This window comes from Perognathus longimembris, chromosome 5 (assembly GCF_023159225.1).
Source record: "Perognathus longimembris pacificus isolate PPM17 chromosome 5, ASM2315922v1, whole genome shotgun sequence".
Taxonomy (NCBI): Eukaryota; Metazoa; Chordata; class Mammalia; order Rodentia; family Heteromyidae; genus Perognathus; species Perognathus longimembris.
Window position 1 is genome coordinate 46,264,309 of NC_063165.1, and position 26,938 is coordinate 46,291,246.

The 26,938-nt window shown below is 43.6% G+C and overlaps 1 protein-coding gene across 1 annotated transcript in view; it reads left to right on the top strand.

Moving 5' to 3' along the window:
• The window catches only part of Cfap91 (cilia and flagella associated protein 91), a 42,740-nt gene extending 17,133 nt beyond the window's left edge, over positions 1–25,607 (top strand). The window contains exons 8-18 of the mRNA XM_048345823.1: positions 1,761–1,918; positions 2,319–2,501; positions 4,293–4,435; positions 4,966–5,082; positions 6,935–7,006; positions 8,791–8,937; positions 10,908–11,129; positions 12,730–12,878; positions 13,765–13,856; positions 25,298–25,537; positions 25,588–25,607. Coding sequence (XP_048201780.1) covers positions 1,761–1,918; positions 2,319–2,501; positions 4,293–4,435; positions 4,966–5,082; positions 6,935–7,006; positions 8,791–8,937; positions 10,908–11,129; positions 12,730–12,878; positions 13,765–13,856; positions 25,298–25,537; positions 25,588–25,607 — 1,543 coding nt within the window. The remainder of the gene's footprint in view (positions 1–1,760; positions 1,919–2,318; positions 2,502–4,292; positions 4,436–4,965; positions 5,083–6,934; positions 7,007–8,790; positions 8,938–10,907; positions 11,130–12,729; positions 12,879–13,764; positions 13,857–25,297; positions 25,538–25,587) is intronic.
• Positions 25,608–26,938: the final 1,331 nt, after the last annotated feature.

Consider the following 26,938-nt stretch of genomic DNA (forward strand, 5'->3'; position numbering starts at 1 on the left):
GAGTAGGTGGGCAGAGGATGAGGCAAAAGGCCTCCAGACCAGCTCCATGCCGAGAGCCTCCCAGGTGATATGTGCTGTTCTGTACACAAAGTGCTAGAGGAGCCCAGGTGAAAACAATTAGCTCTGTTTGCAGTGGGTGACTTAGGAAGGGCAGCCTCTGAGTTGGGTGTTGATGGATGATGAAAGGGTAGCAGAGCTTGGTGCTTATGCCTATAACCCTAGCCACTCAAGAGATATGGATGTGCAAGATTGGGGTTTAAGGCCAACTGAGGCAAAAAGAAAATGGTGAGACCACTTCTAAAGTGGTCAGTGTAGTGGCATGTCCCTGTCATCCTACCTATGTGGGAAATGTAAATAGGATTACATTATAGGCCACCCTAAGCCAGTCAAAACCTATTTCAGAAGTACCCAAAGCAAAAGAGGGCTGGGGGCATGTCTCAGATAGGAGAGCACCAGACTAACAAGCAGAAAATCCTGAGTTCAAATTCCAGTATCATCAAAAAGAAAAAGAAAATGACATCAGGTTGACAATAACAACAATGATGGTGGTGGTGATGATTTGGAGGTACTGAGCTTGCAGCACTTTACAAAGCGCCTACCATGTGCTAAGCCAGTGGTTCTCAGAGTGCAATCCTCAGGCCTGATGCACCACCATTACCTGGGTCCTTGCTATCAATGCATCTTATCAGACAGAAAAGTCACAGATCCACTGAATCACGAGTGGAGCAGCAATCCATGCCCTACCAAGCCTTCCAAAGTGTTCTATGTGTGCTTCAGTATGAGGCCTTCAGCACTTCTGAACATAAACTCACCAATGCTCACCAGCATCTTATAAGATGACCACCACCACCTTCATTTTGCAATTGAAGGAACTGAGGCAAGGTGATAGAGAACTGAGCCTCTAAATCAGTCAGAGGCTGTTGCGTGATGGAAATGCATTCTGAGCATGTGCCACTAGGTAATTCTATTGTGTGAACATTACAGGGCAAACCTACAAAGTATACATCAGTCATTCATTGTGGCATCTCAGTATGACCAAGAGGTACAGTAAAAAAGAGATGGGTAAGGCTCTGCCAATGTAGCATGGCAGATTATATACATGAAAATAACAATGCAAGTATCATTTTGTAAATGCACAAAACAGTAGTTATTTATCATCAGTTGCAAGCCTAGAACACTCTGTAGGGACAGCTGCACAACAGGTGTGTTGAGCAGCATCACCTCACATGAGTGATGTGTTGCACTGTGATATTACTATGGTGGTGATGTCAGCAGGAGGAATCTTCAGCTTCTTAATATCTTACAGGATCGTCGTGGTTATGTGGTCCGTTGTTGTACATGATGTTGTTATGCAGCATGTGACTATATTGTCCACTCTAGAGAGGAATGAAACCTATTATTATATATTTTTTAAAATTTTGCTGCTGCTGAGATTTTTTTTTTTTTTTGGCCAGTCCTGGGCCTTGGACTCAGGGCCTGAGCACTGTCCCTGGCTTCTTTTTGCTCAAGGCTAGCACTCTGCCACTTGAGCCACAGCGCCGATTCTGGCCGTTTTCTGTATATGTGGTTCTGGGGAATTGAACCTAGGGCCTCGTGTATCCGAGGCAGGCACTCTTGCCACTAGGCTATATCCCCAGCCCCCTGCTGCTGAGATTTGAACTCAAGGCCTTGTACTTTCTGGGCAAGTGCTCTGACACATGGGCCATGCCTGCAGTCCAGGGATACCAGATATTTTTTAATGCTTTGAAATTGATTTGAAGATTGCAGGATATTCGTCTGGAGCTTTTGCAAGAGCTGCTGAAGCAGCGAGCAGAGAATCAAAATGAATTGAATACGAGGCAACTGAATGCACAGTGGTGTCGACTGCAGGAAGCCAAAGAGGAGAAAGTGGCCAAAATTCAGCACAAACACATGTCCGGTAGGTGTGGTAGAGACAGGAAAGCAAATGTCAGGGGCTCTGCTTTAGGCCTTGGGCCAAATGTGATTTAGCTATGATAAAATTCTCTCCTAAGCTTGGTGAGTCAAATAGGTTAGGGGTGACAGGAAACTAGTTTCTCAACAATGGAAGAATAGAAGGAAAAAATCATTCTCCAAGAAAATTAAGTGTCTGTGTTCTACCAGGCAGACAAACTATTGACATTATGTGTTACATGCATATGTGCATATGCATTTTCAGTATTGCCTTCAGGCTGCAGACTGTGAAATTCATTCAATCCAGTTGTTTCCTCATGAATAAAACTAAAACTGGTTTGCCATTCTGCCTTTATAATTTAGAACACGATTTTTGGAGGTATTCATGGAGGTATGTCTCATTACAGCAATGAGGAAATTTCTGTCCAAGTCAAAGAACATAGAAGGGAAGTTGGAGAGGAGAGATATCATCAAGGAGTATGCTGACTATGGGTCACAGGTCTATGGCCCTCTGTCTCGCCTGGGTCGTTTCCCAGACAACAATGCACAGCAGTTTGTGGTAAAAAACTACTATCTCAACACCTACGAAGGTAAGTGATTGATGAGGTCTAAGAGACATACAAGTCTCTATAGGTCTATAGACATACCAGTATATGAATTCATATTAAAAGGTTTCAATGAAATATTTGAAAAACAACTCCACAGTACAGGTTTATTATACTCGTTAATAGTTCACACAAACCAATGAAACTACCAGGACTTAAATAAATAATTGGACATACTTTAGAACAATTTGGCAGAGAGTAAAACTCAGTTAACAACTAAATATTTAAAAATGCTAACTAAATGTGGCTGGCATATATCTGTGATCCTAGTTAGTCAGGAAGCTGAAGCAGATGGATTACTTTAGTCTAAGAGTTTGGGGCCAGCCTGGGAAATACAGAAGTGAGTTTTTTGTGTGTGGGCAAGTCCTGGGGCTTGAACTCAGGGATGAGGCACTGTCACTGAGCTTTTTTGCTCAAGGATAGCATTCTACCACTTGAGCTACACATGCATTTCTGGCTTTTTAGTGGTAAATTGGACATAAAGCTTCATGGACTTTCCTGCCTGGGCTGGCTTCAAACCTTGACCCTCAGATCTTGGCCTCCTAAGTAGCTAGAATTACAGGTACAAGCCACCAGTGCCTGTAGTGATTTGTTTTAATTTAATGGGATTTGGGGAAGTACTGAGGTTCCAACTTGGCTTAGCTTTATGTTCACGTGGCTTGCTTGCTTGGGTGAGGTTCTACCACTTGAACCACACGTTGCAATTTTGTTGATTATTTTGGGCTTTTTTTCCCCCCTAGACTGGCCTCAAATCAAGATCCTATGCATCTCAGCCTCCTGAGTAGCTAGGATAACAGGCATGAGCCACTGGCACCCAACTATGTTTAAAATACATTTAATGGCATTATTAATCTGTTCTACAAAAATGAAGTAGCAAAATTATTTTATACCAGGTTTATGAAGCAATTAAGAGATGTATAGTGACATCATCAAAGAAATGCCAGAAAACCAGGGGGCATGAGGATAGATAACAGGTGGTGAGTTCATTGAGAGGACTATGTCAAGAGCAAGCAGATTTGTATATTTCAGTTCACATAGTTAAAGCTTTGAGTGGCCAAGATTGAGAATTAGTTTTACATTGCTAAAGTTATAGCTCTGGCCTGCCATATCCAGAGCAGACTATGACAGATTGGTGAGTGTCTTTAGTGCTGGCACCAGGGAGCATAGATAGGATCATCATCTCCTATTATTATTGTGGACTTTTTTTTTAATCTTTATTAAGCAGAAGGTTACAGTTACATGTCAAGCAAAGAGTACATTTCCTTTTGTGCAGTGCTGCTCTTTCTCTCTCTCCATCCCGGTCTGTTCCTTTTTCATAGGACAATATTTTTTGTGTGTGCCAGTCCTGGGGCTTGAACTCAGGGCCTGAGCGCTGTCTTTGAGCTTTTGTCCATAAGACTAGTGCTTTATCACTTTGAACCATGGTGCCATTTCTAGATTTTTGGTAGTTATCTGGAGATAAGAATCTCACAGACTTTCTTGTCCAGGCTGGCTGGCTTTGAACCCTGATCTTCAGATCTCAGACTCCTGAGTAACTAGGATTATAGGCATGAGCCACCAATACGCTGTTTGACAATATATTTAGTTTTACAAAGTGTTTCTTACAGTCTAGGTCACTTAGAGCCTGCATTAATTATATAGACAGAAATGAGCTTTACTTGGACAACGTGTTCTATTATGTGAAATATGCCTTAACAGCCATTCTAAAAAAACCACTTGGCAGACTGATATTAAAATTAACAATGTCCCTTGTAAACATGTACTTTTCTCCTGTAGGATTAGTTGAGCTTGAGGCTTGTCTCCCAGATTTTGTGACACAACCGAGAATCAAAGCTCCAAAGCCAAGGGTTATCACCACTAAGTCTGGCTTCCTGAGGCGGACAGCGAGGATGGACTATGAGCTAGCAGAGGTCCATAAGGTACAAATGTTATATGGAAGAACAGACCTTTCTCACACGGCTTCCACATAGATACGCCCCGCTGCCCAACTTTTGCTCTGTCTTGGGCATTCATGATGATGAATCTAAGGTACAACCTGACATTCCTTCTTGTCTAAACTTTTCTCCCTTGGAGGATGTCCATGATGTGCCTCACTCATCGTTTTCCCCTCTCATACTGCAGGGAAACTTTCTTAGAGTTCATTGCCTTCACTTACAGAAGTCATGTTATTTCCTGATAGGCTTTCTAGCTTTGCACCTGTATTAGTACAACTTGATGCTACCTAGATGTACAGCACATTCCTACTATTAAAATTATGGTCAGTGTGGAAGTCCTGAGAGGCTCCACTTACTCCCTTTAATATTTGTTATTGGGATATCAGGAAGGAGTTAAACCCATCTAGTTTAAAACTCAAGAAAGGCTGGTGGTCCTCACACTGGAGCAGGTAGCCTTAGTCTGGTAGTGGAGGAAAACACCAAGAGGAGGGATGACATTCATTGTCTTATTTCAGGAGCTGTTGGACAAGAAGAATAAAGTTATGGAAACAAAGAAACGTCTCCGATACCTTCAAAGAATCCCCATCCCTCAGGCTCGACTTCCCACCCCCACCTTGGAGATGGGCTCCTATGTGAGTTGGAGACTGGTTTCACATGTTAGCCTCAGTAAGGCAGTCAATTTTGTTGTTAGGAAAGTTTGGGTTGAAAAAAATCTGCACAATAGTTAGGTAGTTGCTCAAGCTTTGGTTTAAAATTGGTTCTGTCTGTATTCCTAGGTATCAGACATCAAACACATAGTCACACATATGTATGTGTGCACATGCACATACATATACACACACACATACTCTGAAATCTAAACCTAATCATTTTTAAGAATGAGAACGATCTATGAAGCATCGGCATAGACAGTAGGCCTCTTTCATGCCAAACAAAAGAAGACAGAACAGTGGCCATGCTGACTTCCTTATCACCCAGGGAGTGGCTGATAACCATGGCAGTCAGACAGGAACAAAATGCTGGAGGTGACATTGTGACAGGGTGGCTTCTGGGTAAGGAATGGCTCGAAGGGGTCCCCCAACCACTTCCTACCAAACTCTAATTGGGCAAGGTGCCAAACTGGTGAGGCTATAAAGGAGGGCCTCAGGGCACACAAACCCACAGGGAACTGCTGAGGCTGTCATGATGTAAGTCACTTTGGTCTGCTGGAAACACGGAGAACTCCCCCATTAGTGGGTCATTCACTAGCTGCCAGCTGAGCCTTCCAGAGGAAGGCTACTGTGTTCATGGTCAGGAGATGGGTGTGGGGAGATGAGCAGGGTGTGGGGTGTGGGGTCTCACCAAGGCCTTTTGCCTCCTGTCATGAAGGGAACCATACCCACCACTTCTCCAGACTCTGTCGTGGGTGATAATGCTACTGCTGTCCCAAACTTTTCTCTGACTAGAGGTCCCTTCTTTAGAAGGCCATACCTCTCTCTTCCTGCTGTGGACCATTCTTTAAGGTGATTCATCATCGCCAATTCAGTCTCATTTCCCAGTTTTGCTAAATTCTCTCACACAGCACGTCACTTTAAACAGACTAGCTGCGTTGTCTGTTATCCATGAGCAAATGTGAGCACACACATGCTGAAAGGATGTTACACACTGTCCTTGCTGCTTCAAGGTATTGCTGGACATGGCATCCTTTGCAAGGATAAGAAGGGATACTATAGAAGTTCGAGCATTCATTTTCCTTTCGTATGACCTGGTAGCAATGCATTATTCATAATGAGAAAGAAACTGTGAGTGACAGGGAAGTACAGCATGTTCAGTGAGAGCAGGAAACAGGCTTTGTATCTTTCAATCCTGCATCTGACACAGTCCCTCTTGTCTGAAATAAGTCTTGCTTGAAATAAGCATTTGATGAGCTAGGCGCCAGTGGCTCATCTGTAATCCTAGTTACTTGGGAAGTTATGATGTGAAGATTGCAGTTCAATGCTAGTCTGAGTGGAGCTATAGCTCAACTGGTAGAGCACTAACCTTGAGCAAAAACAAACAAACAAAAAAACAAAACAAAAAACTCAAGGAGGGCTGGGAATATGGCCTAGTGGTAGAGTGCTTGCTTCATATATGTGAAGCCCTGGGTTCGATTCCTCAACACCACATATATAGAAAAAAAAGAAGCCAGAAGTGGTGTTGCTCAAGTGGTAGAGTGCTAGCCTTGAGCAAAAAGAAGCCAGGAACAGTGCTCAGGCCCTGTGTTCAAGCCCCATGACTGGCAAAAAACAAACAACAACAACAACAAAACGCCAGTCTGAGTAGGAAAATCTGTGAATTGCTTATCTTCTATTGACCAGCAAAAAAGCACGAAGTGGAGGTGTGGCTCAGGTAGGAGAGCAGGCCTTGAGTGGAAAAAGCTCAAGATTGCACACACACACACACACACACACCCCATTTGCTTAAACTGCTATTGTTATCAAGCTTCTTATTCTGTTTTTCTCTCAGGAAGAAGAAGAGATAGAAATGGCTGTGATCTACCTGCAACAGCTACTCCGGGGCAGAGTCGTTCAGAACATGGTGTGTAGGTCCAGCTTCCAGTGCTTGTGTTTGAGAATGCATACACGTGTGTGATGGGGGTGAAGGGGGGGCTTCCCTCTTGCACCTTGTCTGTCCCTCCTAGTGCCTGCCTGCCTCCCTCCCTTGGCACAGTTGAACCTAGGCAGTGTGAACCTTTTTTGTTCTTTGGGATACTCGCTGCACAAATTTTCTCACTTGGATTTTGAATAGAGCAACGTTATAAGACAAAGAGCCGGTCTAGTTTTCTAGAAGGGTGTACTAATACAGTTATTGGAGTTTGCATATATCAAGTAATATCTTCATTATCAATGATATAGTTAAAATAATAATGGCTATACTTTTTAACCATGTCATGTGCCCACATTATCTATTCTTTGTTCTATATGTATCATCTCATTTTTTTTCTTATCAGGAATCTCACAGGCTACGTAGCTTCAGTCAGAGAGGTTTAGTTAGCTACCGTCAAATTCAGCTCTCTTGTTCTGCTGTAAAGCTTTAGCCTGACCATTTGTGTTCAGCACAGGCACAATAAAATGATAGAATAGCCCAGCTACTTGTGTTTCCCCCCAGATATCTGTAGTTCTTACAAGTTTGAGGTGTGTTTATATGTGTGTGCGTGTGTGTGTGTGCGTGTGTGTACAGGTACTGGGGCTTAAACACAGAGCCTGTGTTCCTGCTTGGCTTTTTTTTGTTGTTGTTGTTTTTACCAGTCCTGGGCATTGGACTCAGGGCCTGAGCACTGTCCTTGGCTTCTTTTTGCTCAATTCTAGCACTCTGCCACTTGAGCCATGGCACCATTTCTGGCTGTTTTCTATATATGTGGTGCTGGGGAATTGAACCCAGGGCTTCGTGTATATGAGGCAAGCACTCTTGCCAATAGGCCATATTCCCAGCCCCCCTGCTTGGCTTTTTTACTCAAGGCTGGCACTCTACCACTTACCTCCCCCCGCCCCACACACACTTCCAATTTTTTGCTGGTTAGTTGTGGATAAGAGTCTCTTGGATTTATATGCTCATGCTGGCTTTGAACTGTCATCCTAGGATCTCAGCCTCTCGAGTAGATGTGATTATAAGTGTGAACCACCAGCGGCCCATGCAGGACTCGGTTCTGATGAGTTAAGTCCAGGGAAGCAAGAGAGGCACTTGTGCTCAGCACTGTTCTTTTGCACTGGAGATTGAACTTGGGACCCCATGCTTGTTAGACAAGTGCTCTTCTACTTGAACTACATCCTCAGACCTTGTGCTTTCATTTTAGTTTTTCAGATAGGGTCTGGGGTTATAGGCATGTGCCACCATGCCTGATTTTAGCATTCTTCTTTACTTTCCATTTAATATGCTCCTGGATGAATGCCTCACTTCAGTTTAGACAGCACAGTATGTATTACAAGCCAGGGACACATTTTTGGGTTAAAAATAAAAACAAAAGAAACAAAACAACAAAACCATCACAGCCATGGAAAATACCATCTCAGGAAGAGAGTACAGGACATTGTAGGAAAAGGTTCTAGTTTCTTACTATGACCCTGTAGTTGCAACGTAGTCTCTGAGAGGCATTATTAGGAGCTGAATTAACAGCTCACCTCTCTGCATGTAAGCCCCTCTTCTCCCTGAACCCCTGAAGGCACAGAAAACAGGCCCGAATCCTAGCAAGGTGGAACACACCTGCAATGAGAGCCCCCTGTGCAATACAGAACCCATGCTTTGTATGCTGTGTGTGACTTCCAGAGCATGTCACCTGGAAGGATAGTAATGGGGAGGTTTTTGTTTGACTTGGTTTCATGCAGATGTTTGAAGGGAAAGAAAAGCGGCTAGAGTTGATCCACGAGCTACGCACCAGCCATGCGCTACAAGACGATGAAAAGATGGTGAAGAAAGCTGAGAAGCAACTGACACTGGCCCTACAGCGGCAGAGGAACCTGCACGAGCACAAGGTTCTTGCTTTCTGTCTTGCTGCGTCTTCCCTCTTCCTTTTATTATAGCACAAGGAACATTAGAACAACAATAGAGGACATGATAAAAAAAATGATTCCTATAACCTCAGCACTTCACCAGCATTTAGTGTCCATTTTGAACTCAGGGCCTCACACTTAGCTTAGCTGGTGCTCTACCACTTGAGCCACACCTTGAATCCCACCTTTATTTTTTGCTAGTTAATTAGAGATAAGAATTTCTTAGATTTGAAGCCAGCCCAAACTGTGATCCTCAGATCTCAGCCTCTTGAGAAGCTAGGATTGTAGGCATGAGCCACCAGTGTCCAACTACGTCAGCACTTACTTCTGAAATACAAACCTATCAGAGTTCATGCTGGATGAAGTGCCTATTAACTATGTTCACTCTGTGTTGGGTGAGGTACACCATTATCTTCCCAAGTATTTTTGCTTACTTTTAAGTTAGATCATCCTACCTCGATTGAGGATACCTAGGTTTCTTGGTGAAGAAGGAGGCCAGTCATGAACAGATAGCTATCTTAGATGTAAAGAGGAGTCTATCCTCCAAACTCTACCCCCATTCCTTGGCCTCAAGTAAAGTTGCTGATGCTGCTTAGATACGGGGAAGGAGAGAATCTGTTCTGATCTCAGAGCTGAACTGTTCATGAAAGAGCAGAGAGATGCGGTCACCCTCTCTTTCCACACTCCTTGTTATAAAACTGAAATTGAATTTGATGATTAGTGTGCGTGTGCTAGGAGAGAGACGAGGGTGGAAAGTCAGGGTGCCCGGTGAATACCAGCATCTGACTGACAACTTCAACTCTGAGATCTGTGTGAATTCCTTCCCTTCAGAGTCAAACCAGAAGGGGAACCGAGGGAGGAGGAGCTATCAGTGTTCAAAGCATTGAACAGTGGGAAAAAGAGCTTTCTTTTCGCCTCTAAGACTTAGGGTAGGAGCAGGCACAGGATGAAGTTACTCAGGCTAACTAATCTTAAGCACTTTTCTATTTGATGTGTCAAAGGTGGGGCACACAGATCTATGAATAGGCACAGTGGCTTACTCCTTGCTTAGAACTGTACGGGTTTCTATTTTACCCCAACAATCACATAAGTATTTAGGCTCTTTTCCTGTACCGGTTCACAGATGGTTGTTAATGCCTTTGAAGTTAGTGAAAGGCTCCAGAGTACCAAAGTTTTCTGCTTTCTTAGTATTTGGGATGTTGAAATTCCACAAGTCTGTATGAAAGGAGCAGATGCACATGCAAAAAATTAAAAAGTCCTTCTCTCCCTTCTCTCTCTTCTCTCCGGCCATGGATCATCTTGGCCACAGGCCAGCAGTTTGGTAATAAACTTTCTCTCCTGCCCCCCCCAAAAAATTAAAAAGTATCATGAGTGAATTTTTATTTTATTAAGCTCCAATATTATCTTCTTTTTTTGTGTGTGCCTGTCCTGGGGCTTGAACTCAGGACCTGGGTGCTGTCCCTGAGCTTTTTGCTCAAGGCTAGCACTCTATCACTTGCGTTCCACTTCTGGCTTTTTTTTTTTTTTTGGTGGTTAATTGGAAATAAGAGTGTCACGGACTTCCTTGCTTGGGCTGGCTTTGAGCCACAATCCTCCGATCTCAGCTTCCTGAGTAGCTAGGATTACAGGCATGATCCACCAGTGCCTGGCTTAGACTCCAATATTACCTTCAGTAAGGACCCTGGCATTTCTCTTCATCCCTGAAAAGACTCACTTGACTCTGAATAAAATTGAAGGAAGAAAAACAAACCAACAACAGACCACATCCCATGTAGCCACTCACAGAAATGTTTTGCCAAATTCTGTTTGTAAGGTAGAGACTGATCCACCAGTGACAGCAGCCCATCTCCTGGTCTGTGTGATACATTTTCCTAGGGAGAAAAGCCAGCTGCACCTTGACTGCCAAGATCATCATTCCTTAGTGGACTACAGTTATATTCTTATGTTTTCAGATGAACCTGATTGAAAACCATCTGGCTGGCCTGGAGGGTAGGGCGCTGGCAGACATGTTTGACTTCCTGTCCAAAGAGCTGGTGAGACTTCAGGAAGAGAGGCGCATCCACGCCTTCGCCATGCTGGCCGAGCGCCAGAGGCGCATTCGGGAGGCTGAGGAGAGCGGCAGGCGCCAGGTGGAGCAGAGGCGCCTGCGCGAGGAGGACGAGATATTTAAGGAGGTTCGTGGGCGTAGGCTGGGGAAATAGACACTCCTACCCCAAGGTGAACCAAAGGAACCTCATGATGTGAAATGACATTGAGTTTTTGTATTCCTTTTTAAAAAAAAATTATTTCCAGCAATCAGGCCTTGAGCTCTTACTCCATCCAGGTCAGGCAAGGTGCAAGGGCATTATGAGATTCTTTGGAAGGGAAAAAACAGACTTGATCACTTCTCTCCTACTTGAATGAAACCTAAGTAGAGTTAGAAAATGCCATGATTCCATGAAGAAACAAATGGGGCCCAATGACGTATTTGAAACAAGATTACACAGCCATATATATGCATATATATGTATATCATCTATAGATAGATGATAGCTAGCTAGCTAGATATGTAGTGTCAATACTGAGACTTGAAGTCTGGGTTTGCTATTCCTTAGCTCAAGACTGGCATTCTACCACTTGAACCACAGTTCCACTTCTGACTTTTGCTGGTCCATTGGAGATAAGAATTTCATTGGCTTTCCTGACCAGGCTGGCTTTGAACCACATCCTCAGATCTTACAGTGTCCTGAGTAGCTAGGATTATGGGTGTGAGCCACTGCCTTCCCCCTGCTCTGCTTTTGTGTGGGGAAGATATGGAAGGGAGGAGGGAGGGAGGTTGAAAGAGTGGGGGCAGGGGGAGAGCAAGTGAGCAAGTAAACCAGTAAGGAGGCTGCTGAAGTCATAAAGGCCAGAATGAGAAACAGAGAGATCAAATATGGCACTTGTCTTCCAAGGTAGGTATGAGGAGAGAAAGGTAAGTTTTGCAGGGGTAGAACTAGTTTGAGACCTAGTTTGAGAACTAGTCTGAGACCGCTAGGTGGAGTTATCATTTTACACACACACACACACACGTGCGCACAAACACACATGAATATGGTGTAAATTTTGGTAGTCTTCTTATTAGTTCTGAGAGTTTAATAATTGACCTTATTCCATGGAATTAGGATTCCCCTAGGAACAGTTAGTGGTTCTTTTTAATTAAAGAGCCTTTTAAAAAAAACTTTAAAAATAAAACTAAGTGAATTGTCTTCTATGCAGTTGAAGATGTCTGTGACTATATATTATCAAGTTCAAATTTCTAACTTGATTACCTACAAAAACAAACAAAAAATAAAAGAAAAACAAACCAGAAAGGCAAGAGCTGGTTAAAAAGCTTCCTAGGGAGGCATCATCTAAATACTATTTCTGAATTATTCCTTTGGTCAGAAGTTGTGGCCATGGCTGGCTTCTATGGGTCTAGAACCTTTTGCTCAGCTGAAATCTAGGGTTTCTGTTATTTAAGCTGAAAGACAATAGGAAATATCTCCCAGCTTTAAAGCCGGAACCCAAACCAGATTATTGATCTGAAGCCATGGTCTTATTGCCTATTCCCAAGTAAGATCCAGGATTCTAAAATGGGCTGGATGGATGAGGCCCACCAGAATGCACAGGCAGGCAGTTAGACAGGAAAGAGATGGAAATGAATTTTGACTTAGTGAATGAAGTACCTATGACAAAAGAGGTCAGCCAAGATTTGAACTATTCTTGTTTACAGTGGAAGTTGTTAATAAGAAGGTATATTTCTGTTTTGTGCAGGTGGTTAAAGTTCACCAAAGTACTGTTTCATCCTATCTGGAAGAAATTATCCTAAATACTGAAGCAAATACTGCAGATGAACAAGCCAGAGCAGAAATTGAGAAAGTGGCTGAGGAAATCAATAACATTGCCTATGAAATGGAAAGCCGGTATGCAGCAGAATAGACCACACACTCGTGTGTGTACCGCTCCTTTGCTGTTATGTGAATGCCATTTGTCAGGAGCTTAAGATTTCTGTCACCAAGGGGAAATACATACAGAAACTCAGGTTGCTTGTCCATTGTCCTCCTAGTATAATCATTCGGAGTCAATCAATCCCCCAGCTCTGTGTAGTTGGAATATTGGGAACTGAATTCTTAGCTATCCTCTGCAATGTTGAGTACTTTCATAGACACACTCTTAGAATACTCAGAAACACAAGAGCAATGGATATGGATGTGTGCATCATTACTCAGACTTGATCCCATGTGTATGGCTTCCTTGGATAAACTGCTTGCTTTTTTTTTTGTCGGTCATGGGGCTTGAATTCAGAGCCTGAGCTCTTTCACTTAAGGCTAGAGCTCTACCACTGTGAACCACAGTTCCACTTCTAGTTTTCTGATGGTTAATTGGAGGTGAAAGTCTCACAGACTTTCCTCCTTGGACTGGCTTTGAACCAAGATCCTTAGATCTGAGTAGCTAGACTTACAGATGTGAGCTACCAGTGCCTGGCAATAAACTGAATTTATAACATTTCTTTTTTTTTTATCAGTCTGGTAAATACTAATTTTTCATGAAGTTTAAGCAAGGTCAGCAGAAATGTGTTATTTCAGATGGTTCAATCAAGGAAAAAAGGGGGTGGTGAGATTTAGACACTAGAGTTGCTAACTGTAATTCAGCAGTTCAAGCAAGGGAACAAGAAAACAGTTTGATTTAAAATTTCAATTTATTGTTATTGTAAAGGTGATATAGAGAGGGGCTACAGTTGTATGTCAGATAAAGAGTGCATTTCTTTTTGAACAATGTCACCCTTTATTTCTTTTCAAAATTTTATAGTCGAACACAACTTCAGTCTGAGGAGATTGTTGCTGAGTTGGTTTATAGTTTTCTGATCCCAGAGGTACAAAAAGACTTTGTCAAAAAAAAAGGTAAGCCGATAGAAATGTTTCATCTTAGGTGTTTTAGAAAGCTCTAAATTATTTTTAGTATCCTAGAAGTGAAAACTAAACAGAGGTGTGTGTGTGGAATTTCTGAAGAAGCACTTATTTCCCTTGTTACTGAGTTTGCCAAGTTCCCTTCCTCCTGTGTGAATAGAGATTCTGAGCACCTGACTAGATTCTGCGGATGAGATGCAGTAGCACTATGCTCACCAGCACCTCAAGAGCCAACCCTCTTTGAAAGGAAGTTCCCCAGCTTGCAGAGAGGAGTGTCTATGATTCACACTGAAGCAGCCTTTTGTAGGCAGACTACGGGAACCATGGGTGTTGAAAAGCAGAGCTGCTGAGGACCTAAATCTATGCTGCTACTTCCTTGTGTCAGCCCAAACTGTGTGTCTGCTGGGGCCATGTCTCAGTATAAATACCTCAACCTATCATTTGTCAAATGTGTCATGTTTGTAAACATTAATGCTTTCCATCAATAGAGGAGGAGACAAAAGTAGATCTTAAAAGGACAGGTTCTTCCAGAGCTCTGAAACCACTGGCTTCATGCCAAAGAGGGGTGACATCAGGACAAGGCCATATTTAGGTGAGACAGCAGCGCAAAGCTCACAGAATTCTGCAGAGCTCCATGGAGTGTTTAATCAAGGATGAAAGGATGGTGGAACTCAAACACATTAGGACAATGAAATTCCATGACTTCCCCTTTCATGGTGATTGTATGATTTTTAAACTAGTACCCTATAGTGATAAGCATTTAGTTTGTTTCCTGAATGTTTTTCTGGTCAGCCGATACATTTTACACCTATCCTGGGCCATGCTTCTAAAGAGAGTAAATTCCTAGCATTACAATTCTTGGCAAGTAAGATTATGCATATTTTGCCCTGTGATAGATTCACAAAAAGCTTGTTCTACTTCCACAAAAGTGTATAATAGTACTTATTCTAAAAAAGTTAATTTTCAGACCAAGTAATACATATTTCTATGTCAGTTTACCAGTGAAAATGGGAAACTGTTTTCTAGATACTTTGAAATTAACAATTGCTTCCTGCTCCTCCCAGGTCCAAAGTCAGGTCAACATGCACCAGAGCCATTCTTCCTTGGGGAGGGGTGGTGGTGGTGGTGGTGGCAAGAATGAGGTTGGCGGGCTTAATGTGTACATAATCTTAGAGGAAGGATTTGGAAGAGGAATCTGGGTGAAAGAAATCAATGGGAATTGGCTATGGTTTAGTTGGGTTAGTTCTCAGCCTCTTCCTTCCTATTTATGCCAAACCAAAAAGAGAAACTTTTGTTTCTCATTTCAAATAAGGAAATATATATTTGTATATATTTATATACTTATATATTACATTTTATTTATACATTTTATATAATTATATATCTATAAATATATTTATTGATATGTAAATATATTATAAGCTTATATACTATATATGTTATAAATACTCATTACCCAAGATTAAGGTAATATTACAAGTAGGGCATTTTGATTTATTATTATTTGTATTTTTTGCTGCTGGACCTGACGCTTGAATTCAGGGTCTATGTGCTGTCCCTCTCTGAGCTTTTTGTGCTCATGGCTAATGTTCTACTTATTGAGCCACAGACCCATTTCTTGCTTTTTTTTTCAGTTAATTTGAATTTTTTTCTGTAATTTATTTATTAATTAAACACAAATTTTTTGACAAGGTGTTGTGCAAAAAGGGTACAGTTACATAGTAGGGCAGTGTGTACATTTCTTGTGATATCTTACACCCTGTTTTTCTTTCCCTTCCCTAGGTCATGTAGACATATATACAATGTACAATGTACCAAGAACATATACAGTAGCCACGTGGCCTATGCCAAAGAAAATTCGCCTAGGGCTTTAAATGTAATGTCGATATTAGACAATATGTCGACAGTAGTCTCATATGAACGTACATACATAGTTTTTGAGCTATTGTATTCCACGGAGAGGTCAATTTTTGACCTTTATATGTTGAGTAGTTGTTTGGTTTTAGTTACATAGTGTTGGATCACTGACCCAATCCTGTGGGAAATACCATTTGACAAGCGGTTTTTGGTTTCACAGACCTGGTCTCTACTGTCTCTCCGTCACCCCATCTTAACAGTCATATATCAGGGAGATCATGCCCCTTTGTTTTCTGTGTTCTAGGCTTGTCTCGCTCAACATTATTTGTTCGAGTTCTGACCATTTCCCTGCGAATAACAATATTTCACCATTCCTAATTGCTAGGTAGTATTCCATTGTGTATAGGTACCATATTTTTTGGATCCATTCATCTGCGGAGGGGCATCTGGGTTGTTTCCATATTTTGGCTATTGTGAATTGTGCCGCGATAAACATGGAAGTACAAATGTCTTTTTGAGATCTTGGGACCTGCTGTTCAGGATAGATGCCTAGGAGTGGTATGGCTGGGTCATAGGGTAGGTCTATATTGAGCTTTTTTTTTGCCAGTCCTGGGCCTTGGACTCAGGGCCTGAGCACCTTCCCTGGCTTCTTCCCGCTCAAGGCTAGCACTCTGCCACCTGAGCCATAGTGCCCCTTCTGGCTGTTTTCCATATATGTGGTGCTGGGGAATCAAACCCGAGAGCTTCATGTGTAGGAGGCAAGCACTCTTGCCACTAGGCCATATTCCCAGCCCTATATTGAGCTTTTTGAGAAACCTCCATACTCTTCTCCAAAGTGTTTGTACTAATTTGTACTCCTACCAACAATGGAGAAGGGTTCCTCTTTCCCCACACCCCCTCCAGCATTTGTTGTTGCCTGAGTTCAGAGTATAGGCCATTCTAAGTGGAGTGAGGTGGTATCTCAGGGTTGTTTTTATTTGCATTTCCTTTACTACCAGGGATGTTGAACATTTCCTCATATGTTTCTTTGCCATTTTTTTTTTTTTTTTTTTTTTGGCCAGTCCTGGGCCTTGGACTCAGGGCCTGAGCACTGTCCCTGGCTTCTTCCTGCTCAAGGCTAGCACTCTGCCACTTGAGCCACAGCGCCGCTTCTGGCCGTTTTCTGCATATGTGGTGCTGGGGAATCGAACCTAGGGCCTCGTGTATCCGAGGCAGGCACTCTTGCCACTAGGCTATATCCCCAGCCCCTTCTTTGCCATTTTTATTTCTTCTCTTGTGAAGTCTCTCTTTAGCTCCTTTGCCCATTTCCTAATTGGTTTATTGGGCTTGGAGGGGCTTAGTTTTTTGAGTTCTCTGTAGATGACAGATATTAGGCCTTTGTCTGTTGCTGTGCTGGTAAAGATCCTTTCCCATATGGTTGGCTGTCTTTCTATTTTGGTGGCTATGTCCTTAGCTGTGCAGAAACTTTTTATTTTGTAGTAGTCCCATTTGTCGAGACTCTCCCCTATCTGTTGTGCCCCTGGGACTCTATTCAGGAAGTTCCTTCCTGTGCTTATATAAGTTCTAGCGTCTTTCCTACTCTGTCCTTCAGTAGGTTCAAGGATTCAGGTCTGATATTGAGGTCCTTGATCCATTTTGAGTTGATCTTGGTGCATGGTGATAGGCTTGGGTCTACTTTGAGTTTTCTGCATATGGCTGCCCAGTTCTCCCAGCACCAGTAGTTGAAGAGGCTATGTTTATTCCATTGTATGTCTTTAGCTCCTTTGTCGAATATCAGTTGGCTGTAAGAGTGCGGTTTTATTTCTGGATCTTCAATTCTAATCCATTGGTCTTCCGGTCTTTTTTATACCAATACCAGGCTGTTTTTGTTATGATGGCCCTATAGTAGAGCTTGAAGTCTGGTATTGTGATACCTCCTGCACTGCTTTTTTTGCCTAGAATTGCTTTGGCTATTCTAGGTCTTTTGCTGTTTCATATGAATTTATGGATTGCTTTTTCTATTTCAGTGAAGAATGTGACTGGGATTTTGATAGGGATTGCATTGAATTTGTATAACAATTTGGGCAATATGGCCATTTTCACTATATTGATTCTGCCTACCCATGAGCATGGGAGGTCTTTCCATCTCCTTGTGTCTTCGTTGATTTCCCTTATTAGATTTTTGTAGTTTTCATTAAATAGGTCTGTCACGTCCTTGGTTAGGTTGATCCCTAGGTACTTTATTTGTTTTTTGGCTACTGTAAATGGAATTGTTTCCATAATTTCCTTTTCTGTTTGTCTATTGCTGGTGTACAGAAAAGCTGCTGACTTTTGTGGATTGATTTTGTATCCTGCTACTTTGCCAAAATGGTTTATTAGGTGTAGGAGTTTGGGTACTGAGTTTTTTTGGTCCTTCAGATATAAGATCATGTCGTCTGCGAACAGGATAACTTGATTTCTTCCTTGCCGATGTGGATGCCTTTGATGTCCTCCTCTTGCCTTATTGCTATGGCTAGGGATTCTAGCACTATGTTGAAAAGAAGTGGGGAGAGTGGGCATCCTTGTCTTGTTCCTGAGTTTAGGGGGAATGATTTAAGTTTCTCTCCATTTAATATGATGTTAGCAGTTGGTCTGTTGTATATGGCTTTTATTGTTTTGAGGAATGTTCCATCTATTCCTGTTCTCTCCAGATCTTTTAATAAGTATGGATGTTGTATTTTGTAAAAGGCTTTTTGGGCATCAACTGAGATAACAATGTGATTCTTGATTTTAGTTCTGTTTATGTGGTGAATTACATTGATTGATTTATGGATGTTGAACCATCCTTGTGACTGTGGGATGAAGCCTACTTGGTCATGATGTATAATTTTCTTGATCAGTTTCTGGATCCTGTTAGCTAATATTTTATTGAGGAGCTTTGCGTCTGTGTTCATTAGTGATATTGGTCTGTAGTTCTCTTTTTTTGTTGAGTCTTTGCCTGGTTTGAGAATGAGTATGATATTAGCTTCATAGAATGAGTTTGGGATTTCTCCCTCTGTTTCTATTTCGCGGAAGAGTTTGAGGAGTATTGGTATTAGTTCCTCACTAAAGGTTTTGTAGAATTCATTGGTGAATCCTTCTGGGCCTGGGCTTTTCTTTGTTGGGAGGTTCTTGATTACCCCCTGTATCTCGCTGTAAGTTATTGGTTTATTTAGTTGATTTCTTTCTTCTTGGTTCAGTTTGGGCAGTTTATACTTCTCTAAGAATTGACCCATTTCTGTAAAATTATTGTTCTTTAGTGAGTAGAGGTTCTGGAAATAGTTCCTTATGATTGTGTGAATATCGTGTGTCCTTGTTGTAATTTTTCCAGTGGAATCCCTGATTTTACGTGTATGAGTCTCCTCTCTTCTTTTTTTTGTAAGTCTTGTGAGGGGTCTGTCAATTTTATTTATTTTCTCAAAGAACCAGCTTTCAGTCTCATTTATTTGTTGAATGTTCTTTCTATTTTCAATCAGATTTATCTCTTCTTTAATCTTTGTGATCTCTCTCCTCCTAGTCATTTTAGATTTGATCATTTCTTGTTTCTCCAGTTGTTTTAGTTTCATCGTGAGGTTATTCACCTGCTCTGCTTTCATTCTTTAAACGTGAGTGCTGAGGGCAATGATCTTACCCCTCAGTACTGCCTTAGCTGTGTCCCATAGGTTTCTTTGTGATGTATTTTCATTGTCATTGTGGCTTATGAATTTGTTAATTTCATCTGTAATTTGGTCTGTGGCCCAAGTGTTGGATAACAGTGTGGGGTTTAGCCTCCAAGTATTTGTGTAGCCTCTGTGGTAACCGTTGTTATTGAGGGTTACCTTTAATCCACTGTGGTCAGATATAATACATGGGATGACATCAATACTTTTGTATTTGCTGAGGTTCTTTGTGTGGGCTATGACATGGTCTATTTTGGAGTATGATCCATGGGCTGCTGAGAAGAAGGTATATTGGGTCTCTGTAGGGTGGAAGATTCTGTATAGATCTGTCAGATCCATTTGGGATATGGTGTTACTTAGGTCCTCAGCTCCCTTGCTGATTCTCTGGGTGTTGGATCTGTCTCTTGGAGAGAGTAGGGTATTAAAGTCTCCCACTATAATTGTGTTTGGGTCTATCTTGTTCTGTAGTTCTGTGAGAATTTGCTTGACATATGTAGGGCCTCTTTTGTTCAGTGAGTGTGCATTTATCACTGTGATGTCTTGATTCTGGATTTTTCCTTGTATTAAAATGTAGTGACCTTCTTTGTCTTTTTGAGTTGATTTTAATGAAAAGTCCAGCTTGTCTGAGATCAGGATGGCTACACTTGCCGTTTGGGTAGGTGTGTTTACTTGGAAGATCTTGCTCCATCCTTTCATTCGGAGCCTGTTTTTATCCCTTGCTGTAAGGTGGGTCTCTTGTAGACTACAGATGGCAACTTTTTGTTTGTGGATCCATTCTGCCTGTCTGCTCCTCTTTATCAGAGAGTTTATACCGTTTATATTCAAAGAGATCAAGGATAAGAGTGTTTTTTTCTCCTTCCATTTTCTTGTTGGTCTGTTTTTCCTTTTTTTTTTTTTCTTCTTGTCTTTAGTGAGCTGCTCTTTCTGTTGGGCTCTGGCTATTGTAGTTTCTTTCTGTTTCTGTCTGTGTGTCCTGTACGATTTCTGTTGGGTGGGATTCCCCTCTTAGAATTCTCTGTAGGGCTGGATTTTTATTCACATACTCCTTTAGATCCTCTTTGCTATGGAAAGATCTGGTTTTCCCCTTGAATATGAACTCTAACTTCGCTGGATATTTTATTCTAGGTTGGCAGTTGTTGGCCTGTATAACTTGGATGGTTTTCTTCCACTCTCTTCTTGCGTGGTAGGTTTGTGTGGAGAGGTCTGCTGTTATTCGGATCCTCTTCCCATTGTAGTAAATTTCTTTCTTCACTTTGGCTGAATTCAAAATTTGCTCTTTATTCTTGAGCTCGGAAGTCTTGAATATTATGTGCCTTGGCGTGGCTTTTCTGGGGTCTGGCCTGCCAAGTGTCCTATAGGCTTCGGTTACCTGGATGGGGTCCCTTGTGAGATTGGGGAAGTTTTCTGCAGTAATTTTATTGAAAATATGTTGAAGCCCTCTGCTCTAGTATTTGGCTCCTTCATCTATTCCAATTATGCGCAGACTATATCTCTTGTCTTTGTCCACTAGCTCCTGGATTAGTCTGCCCTGAAGCTTCACCGTTTCTTGGAGTGTGGTAATTTTCTGGTTCTTATCGGCTGCATCATCGTCCAAGAGAGAGATTCTGGATTCCATATGGTCAATTCTTTGTGCTGTGGATTCAATTGCGGAGTTTATGGATGTCAGAGAACTATTTATGGTTGTCAGATCAGCTCTGATCGTGGAAATTTCTTCCTTTAAAGAGTTGTATTTTAAATCTATTTTTTCATGCATTTCACTTCTCAGGATGTTAAGATCTTCTTTAAAGGAGGTTTGCAGGGGGCTGGGGATATGGCCTAGTGGCAAGAGTGCTTGCCTCCTATACATGAGGCCCTGGGTTCAATTCCCCAGCACCACATATACAGAAAATGGCCAGAAGTGGCGCTGTGGCTCAAGTGGCAGAGTGCTAGCCTTGAGCAAAAAGAATCCAGGGACAGTGCTCAGGCCCTGAGTCCAAGCCCCAGGACTGGCAAAAAAAAAAAAAAAGGAGGTTTGCATTGTATCCATTTTTGCTTCCATTTCTTTCTTGGCTTCCTGGATATCCTTCAAGACTTCCACTCTAAACTCCTGGAATTGTTTTCTGATTTCATTTCTGAAGCTTTCCATCATTTCTGCTAACATGGCCTCAGTTGATTTTTTATTCTCCATCTCCTCTTCAGTTGTGCTGCTTTTGGAGCTGGCAAGTTGGCTTGCCCTTTGATGAACTCTGTTATATTTCTTTGTGATTTGCGCATCTGGAGATCTGTGGGTGGCTTCCCTGGGTTGGCTTTATGCTGGTTCCTGCTGGTCTGTCAGTGGGAGCCTTATGTCCTGGTGTCCTGGCTCTGGGTTTGGGTTTGGCTGTTGAACCTTGCTGCCCAATGGGTGAGTGTGCCCTTCTCGGTTGTTTCTGAGGTGGTCACCCTCACTGCACTTGGGGGTCGGTAGGTTCTGCATCTTTCTCTGTGGGACAGTGTCCTGCCGCAGTGTTGTGTTGACCCTGGCGTGCCCCTGTTGGGGGTTTGCTGGTCACTGATTCAGTGTGGCGTGGAGGCTTTTCTCCTCTTTGGTTCTTTTTTCCACTCTGTATCTTGGTCAGAGGAGCTCACCTGTCAGGCAGTTTGCCCTCCTGTGTGGACCACTCAGGGCCGGTGTTGTTGAGGGGCGGCCCACCCACTTGTGCGAGATGCGCCAAACTGAGTGGGCACGGCCGATGGAGAGCTCTGCCCTCCTGTGCGGGCACGCCTACCAGATCGGGTGCTGTCGCCAGGGGCCCCGCCCACCTGTGCACTGTGCACCCACTACAACGGGCGCTGCTGCTGTGGCCCTGCCCACCTGTGCGGGGTACGCCTACCAAAGCAAGCGAGCCCCAGGTTGTTGGGTTGTGCTTGCGCCCTCCCAGGAGTCTGCTGTGGGGGGCAGTATGTGTGGGCCCCAGTGGGATCAAGTGTCTGGGCATGGGTTAGCACCCTCAGACTGCGCCTCCGCTGCGTGGGGGGCACGTGATCAGGCCCAGGTGTCCCTGCTGGGCTGGTATTGCCCACCAGCGCCTGTGACTTTAGTTGAAAAAGTCCGCGAGGCCCAGGTGCCTCGGGTGGGGCTTGCAATGCCTGCCATCCCTGGGCCCCTGTTGGGAAGGGGGCAGGCTCCTCTACTGCCTTGGTGCTGCTCCGCCCTTCCCCTGCTAACTCCTGTGTCTTCCCAGAGCCTGATGGGATCTTGCCGCCTGATTTGGGGGTTCTTTGTTCCCTCGGGGTGGGGAGGGGGAGGGAGGGAGTTCTAGCTTCTTTGTAGGGTTTGGGTCTCTGATAGCTGGTCTCCCGTTGGGGGAGGGGGCAATGGGGAACTCACTGGTCCTGGATTGTGTGTGTGTCCCGCACTGCTGTTGGCCCTTGGGGGTGGGGTGCTGGGGTGTGGCGATCGTTCGTTTTGTGGTGGCGGCCCTGGCTCTCCCCTTCTGCGCCGCTCGGCTCCACTGCCGCTCACATCCGATCCCGGCCATGAGGTCCCGAACTTCCCGTTGCCGCCATCTGTCTTGGTACGTGCTCTCCCTGGGGTCCGTGGAGTCCTGCTGTCTGGACTCTGCGCTCCCGGTGTGAGTTTTCGGCAGTCGGTCTGCCTTTCGCCGGGTCCCCTTTCCCATCCTGGCTCTGTTCGGGCCAGGGTCGGTGGGTGGGGGGATGGTACCCCGGAGATTCTCCAGCTCCATGCAGGTTATAGGCTCTCCTTTTTTTGCTCCTTTTTGTTTCCTGCATTTCTCCACTGCTTCTGGCTGCTGGTTTTGCTGGGTTCTTGATGGAGTGTTGGGTGCTAGAGTTCCCAGCTCGCTATTCAGTTGGAGCGAGTTGGGGTGTCTCCCTACTGTGGCGGTGCTATCTTCCTCTCCATTTCTTGCTTTTTGGTGGTTAATTGGAGATAGAATCTCATGGACTTTCCTGCCCAGGCTGGCTTTGAACCATGATCCTCAGATCTCAGCTTCTTGAGTAACTAGGATTACAGATATCAGCCACCAGTGCCCAGTGAGTTATCTTATTTTTTCAAAATTGTATTGAATTAGAAAGACCTTAGAGACATGCATATAGGTGTAAAATAACAGTAAGTACAAAACTTCATTATTTATCTATTGATTGGTTGCACTTGAGCTTGAACTCTTGGCCTTGTATTTTTGCTCTACCACTTGAGTCACACATCTAGCCTGGCATTTTGCTGGTTAACTGGAGATAAGAATCTCTCTGGTTTATCTTCCCTGAGTTGGCTTTGAGCTTCCATTCTCAGATCTTAGCCTCCTGAGTAGTTAGGATTAAAGGTGTGAACCACTAGTTGGCTTCCATTTCTTATAACAGCTGAAGGCATATTCTCTTTTCTCAGTTGCGAAAGTTGTGCTTGGGAGCACACAACTTGCATAGTTGAATCAGGATCTCTGGTTGCAAAGGTCCTGCTTTTTCAGACACACTACAGTCATTGGCAAAAAGTTGTTATGTATTACCATGTATAAAGTAGCTTATCTCCAAAGGGAAAAGGTTATCCATCCATCCATCCATCCATCCATCCATCCATCTATCTGCTTATTTAAACAAGGTCTCACTATATAGCCCAGACTGGCCTCAAACTCATGATCCTCCTGCTTTAACGCCAGAGTGCTAAGATCAGAGTCATGTGCCACCAAAGCTATCCTGTAGTACTTTAAATATGTTGCCTAATTTCTCTACATCAATGTTTATTTGTTTGGGAATGAGGATACTAATAATATTCTCTTTTGGGGATGTAAGAGAATTAAATGAATAATTACATGTCAACTGCTTAAAAGCGTGCTTGGAACAAATTCAGGACAAATGCTAATGACTGTGTCATCATCCACACAAACACCTCTCCTCTCTAAAGGCACTTCCTCTTGTCTGTACTAAGGCTTGATAATAAATATTCTTAGAATTTGATGATTAAGTCATCATCAATCAACAGTACCCTCCATATGAGGAACTAAGGTTCAAGGAGAAGTATGAGGCAAGAGTTAATCATTAAGACTAATCAGTCATGCATGATCATTGGCAATGTAGGTAGAAAACAAAATGTATGCTAAATGAAGTGCTTTGGGCTCCCTGGTTGGTCCACATGCAAGTGTGGTAAGTGGTAAATGGGAATGACTATATCAGAGTAGACATCCTGGGCTTTATGAAAGCTACAACTTCCACTTAAGACATTCCAGGTGAGGCAAACACTGTGGAGGGGTGGAAGGAGGGACAACACCAGATTGAACCAAAATGTGAGCAGCATGGAATGAGGTATAGAGCCAGGAACAGTGGCTCACATCTGTAAATACCAGCTATTGGGGAGGTGTAGATAGGAGAACCACAGGCCTAAAAAGGCTAGAACAGGGCTGGGAATATGGCCTAGTGGTAGAGTGCCCACCTCGTATACATGAAGCCCTGGGTTCGATTCCTCAGCACCAAATATATAGAAAAAGCCAGAAGTGGCACTGTGGCTCAAGTGGTAGAGTGCTAGCCTTGAGCAAAAAGAAGCCAGGGACAGTGCTCAGGCCCTGAGTTCAAGCCCCAGGACTGGCAAATAAACAAAACAAAACAAAACAGGCTAAAACAGTGGCTCCTAAGGGCCCATTCTGCTATGGATTCCTCAATGGATCCATTCTGATCAGCACATCAGGAACTGGTGATCAAGGTTGCCTTTTGGTGGAGCAGAGGGTAGGGGATTGGAGGTGCATTTCATAGCTAAGCAGTAACAGTTGTGGTTTATCTTTAGAAGATGTCCTTCTAAAACAGAGAGCTGATAATTTATTGAATCCAGGTAGCCCTAAGCTGAAAATATGGGGCTGGCGAAATCAGGATGTGTGACCCTATGCCCTTGAGGACATTTGGGAATGACTTCCTTCAGGTTTTCGGAATAGAAATCCTTCTGTCTCTTTGGCACAGTGAGGAACGCACAGCGGAAGCACATCCTGGCTGCCCACCAGATCATCCACGAGCATACCGAATCCATGGTCCAGCGGCACTTCTCCGAGAAGCCCAAAGACAAGGGCCCAGCCACTGAGGCGGGCCAGGAGGCCCCCGAGAGCCAGGAGACCCCTGAGAGCCAGAAGGCACCAGAGAGCCACGAGGCCCCTGAGAGCCAGAAGGCACCAGAGAGCCAAGAGATCCACGAGGCCCCTGAGAGTCAGGAGGCACAGGAGAGCCAGGAGGCACTGGAGACCCCCAAGAGTCAGGAAGCCCTCGAGAGCCATGAGGCCCCAGAGAGCCACGAAGTACCCGAAAACCAGGAGGCACCAGAGAACCAGGAGGCGCCTGAGAATCAGGAAGCACCCGAGAATCAGGAGGCGCCCGAGAACCAGGAAGTACTTGAGAATGACCAGGTACCTGAGAACAACGAGCTATTCCAGAACGACACTGAAGGTGAAGAGGAGGAAGATGGATAAGGTGAGTTTGGTTTTCCGTGGGGAGGAAGCAGCGAAGGAGGAGCCCTCAGCTCTGTGCTGTGCTCTGACAGCACAATGCGAACAACTCACCTGGTTCTTTAAGAAAATGAAACTGACTAATGCCTTCTAGGTTAGGTCTCCTCTGTTGAAACTTAGAATCAGTGATCATCACAAGTGGCACTCTTGGGATCTAGACAGTAGGAATCTAGTTATTTCTTGTGAGTTATTTTAGCATATAAGTAGACAAGATTTTCTGTAACAAAGCTTGACCATTTTCCCTCCTTCGATAGTACTGGGGTTTGAACTCAGGGCTTCAATATTTTTTGGTGGTGGTAGGGCTTGAACTCTGGGCCTGAGTGCTGTCTGTGAGCTCTTCAGCTCAAGGCTAGCACTCTACCACTTGAGCCACAGTGCCACTTCTGGTTAATTGAAGATAAGTGTCTCACAGACTTTCCTGCCCAGGCTGGTTTTGAACCTTCATCCTCAAATCTCAGCCTCCTGAGTAGCTAGGATCACAGGGGTGAGCCACCGGTGCCTGGCAGGACTTCACTCTTGTTAGGCAAGTATTCCACTTCTTAGCACACACCTGCAGCCCTTTTTGCTTTTAGTTACTTTTCAAATGGCCCTGGCTGACCTGGACTGCAATCCTACTACTTATGTCTCCCACTTAGCAAGGAACTACAGGTGTAAGGTGCCACATTTGACTGTGAACATTGTTTTCAAAAGCCTGCTTATTTGGGGGTGGACAGGCTATGCATTTAGCTATTTGCAAGCAGCATAGAGCACTAATCCTGTGCAAGATGCTAACTCAGACATCACCTGCAATTCCCACCAGGGGTTGATGTTAGGCTCAACTACCCATTCACCCTCATGAGTCTGACACAGACACATTCAGCATGAGTGTATTCAGCACAATGCAACAGGAAACATGGCTTCCAGCAAGGAAATATGTCACTTTTCCTCCTATAGAAGTTCTTATCATAGTCATATAGGACACAGAGCTCCTGTCCTTGGCCCTGGGTTATCAAGGAAAAGTGATTTGCATTGAATGGAAACAGAAGCTACTAAGATTATGAGCCTCACATCCTAAAGGCTAGAATCTCTTGTAATAATCTTATAGGCATAGCTTTAAGGGTCTCTA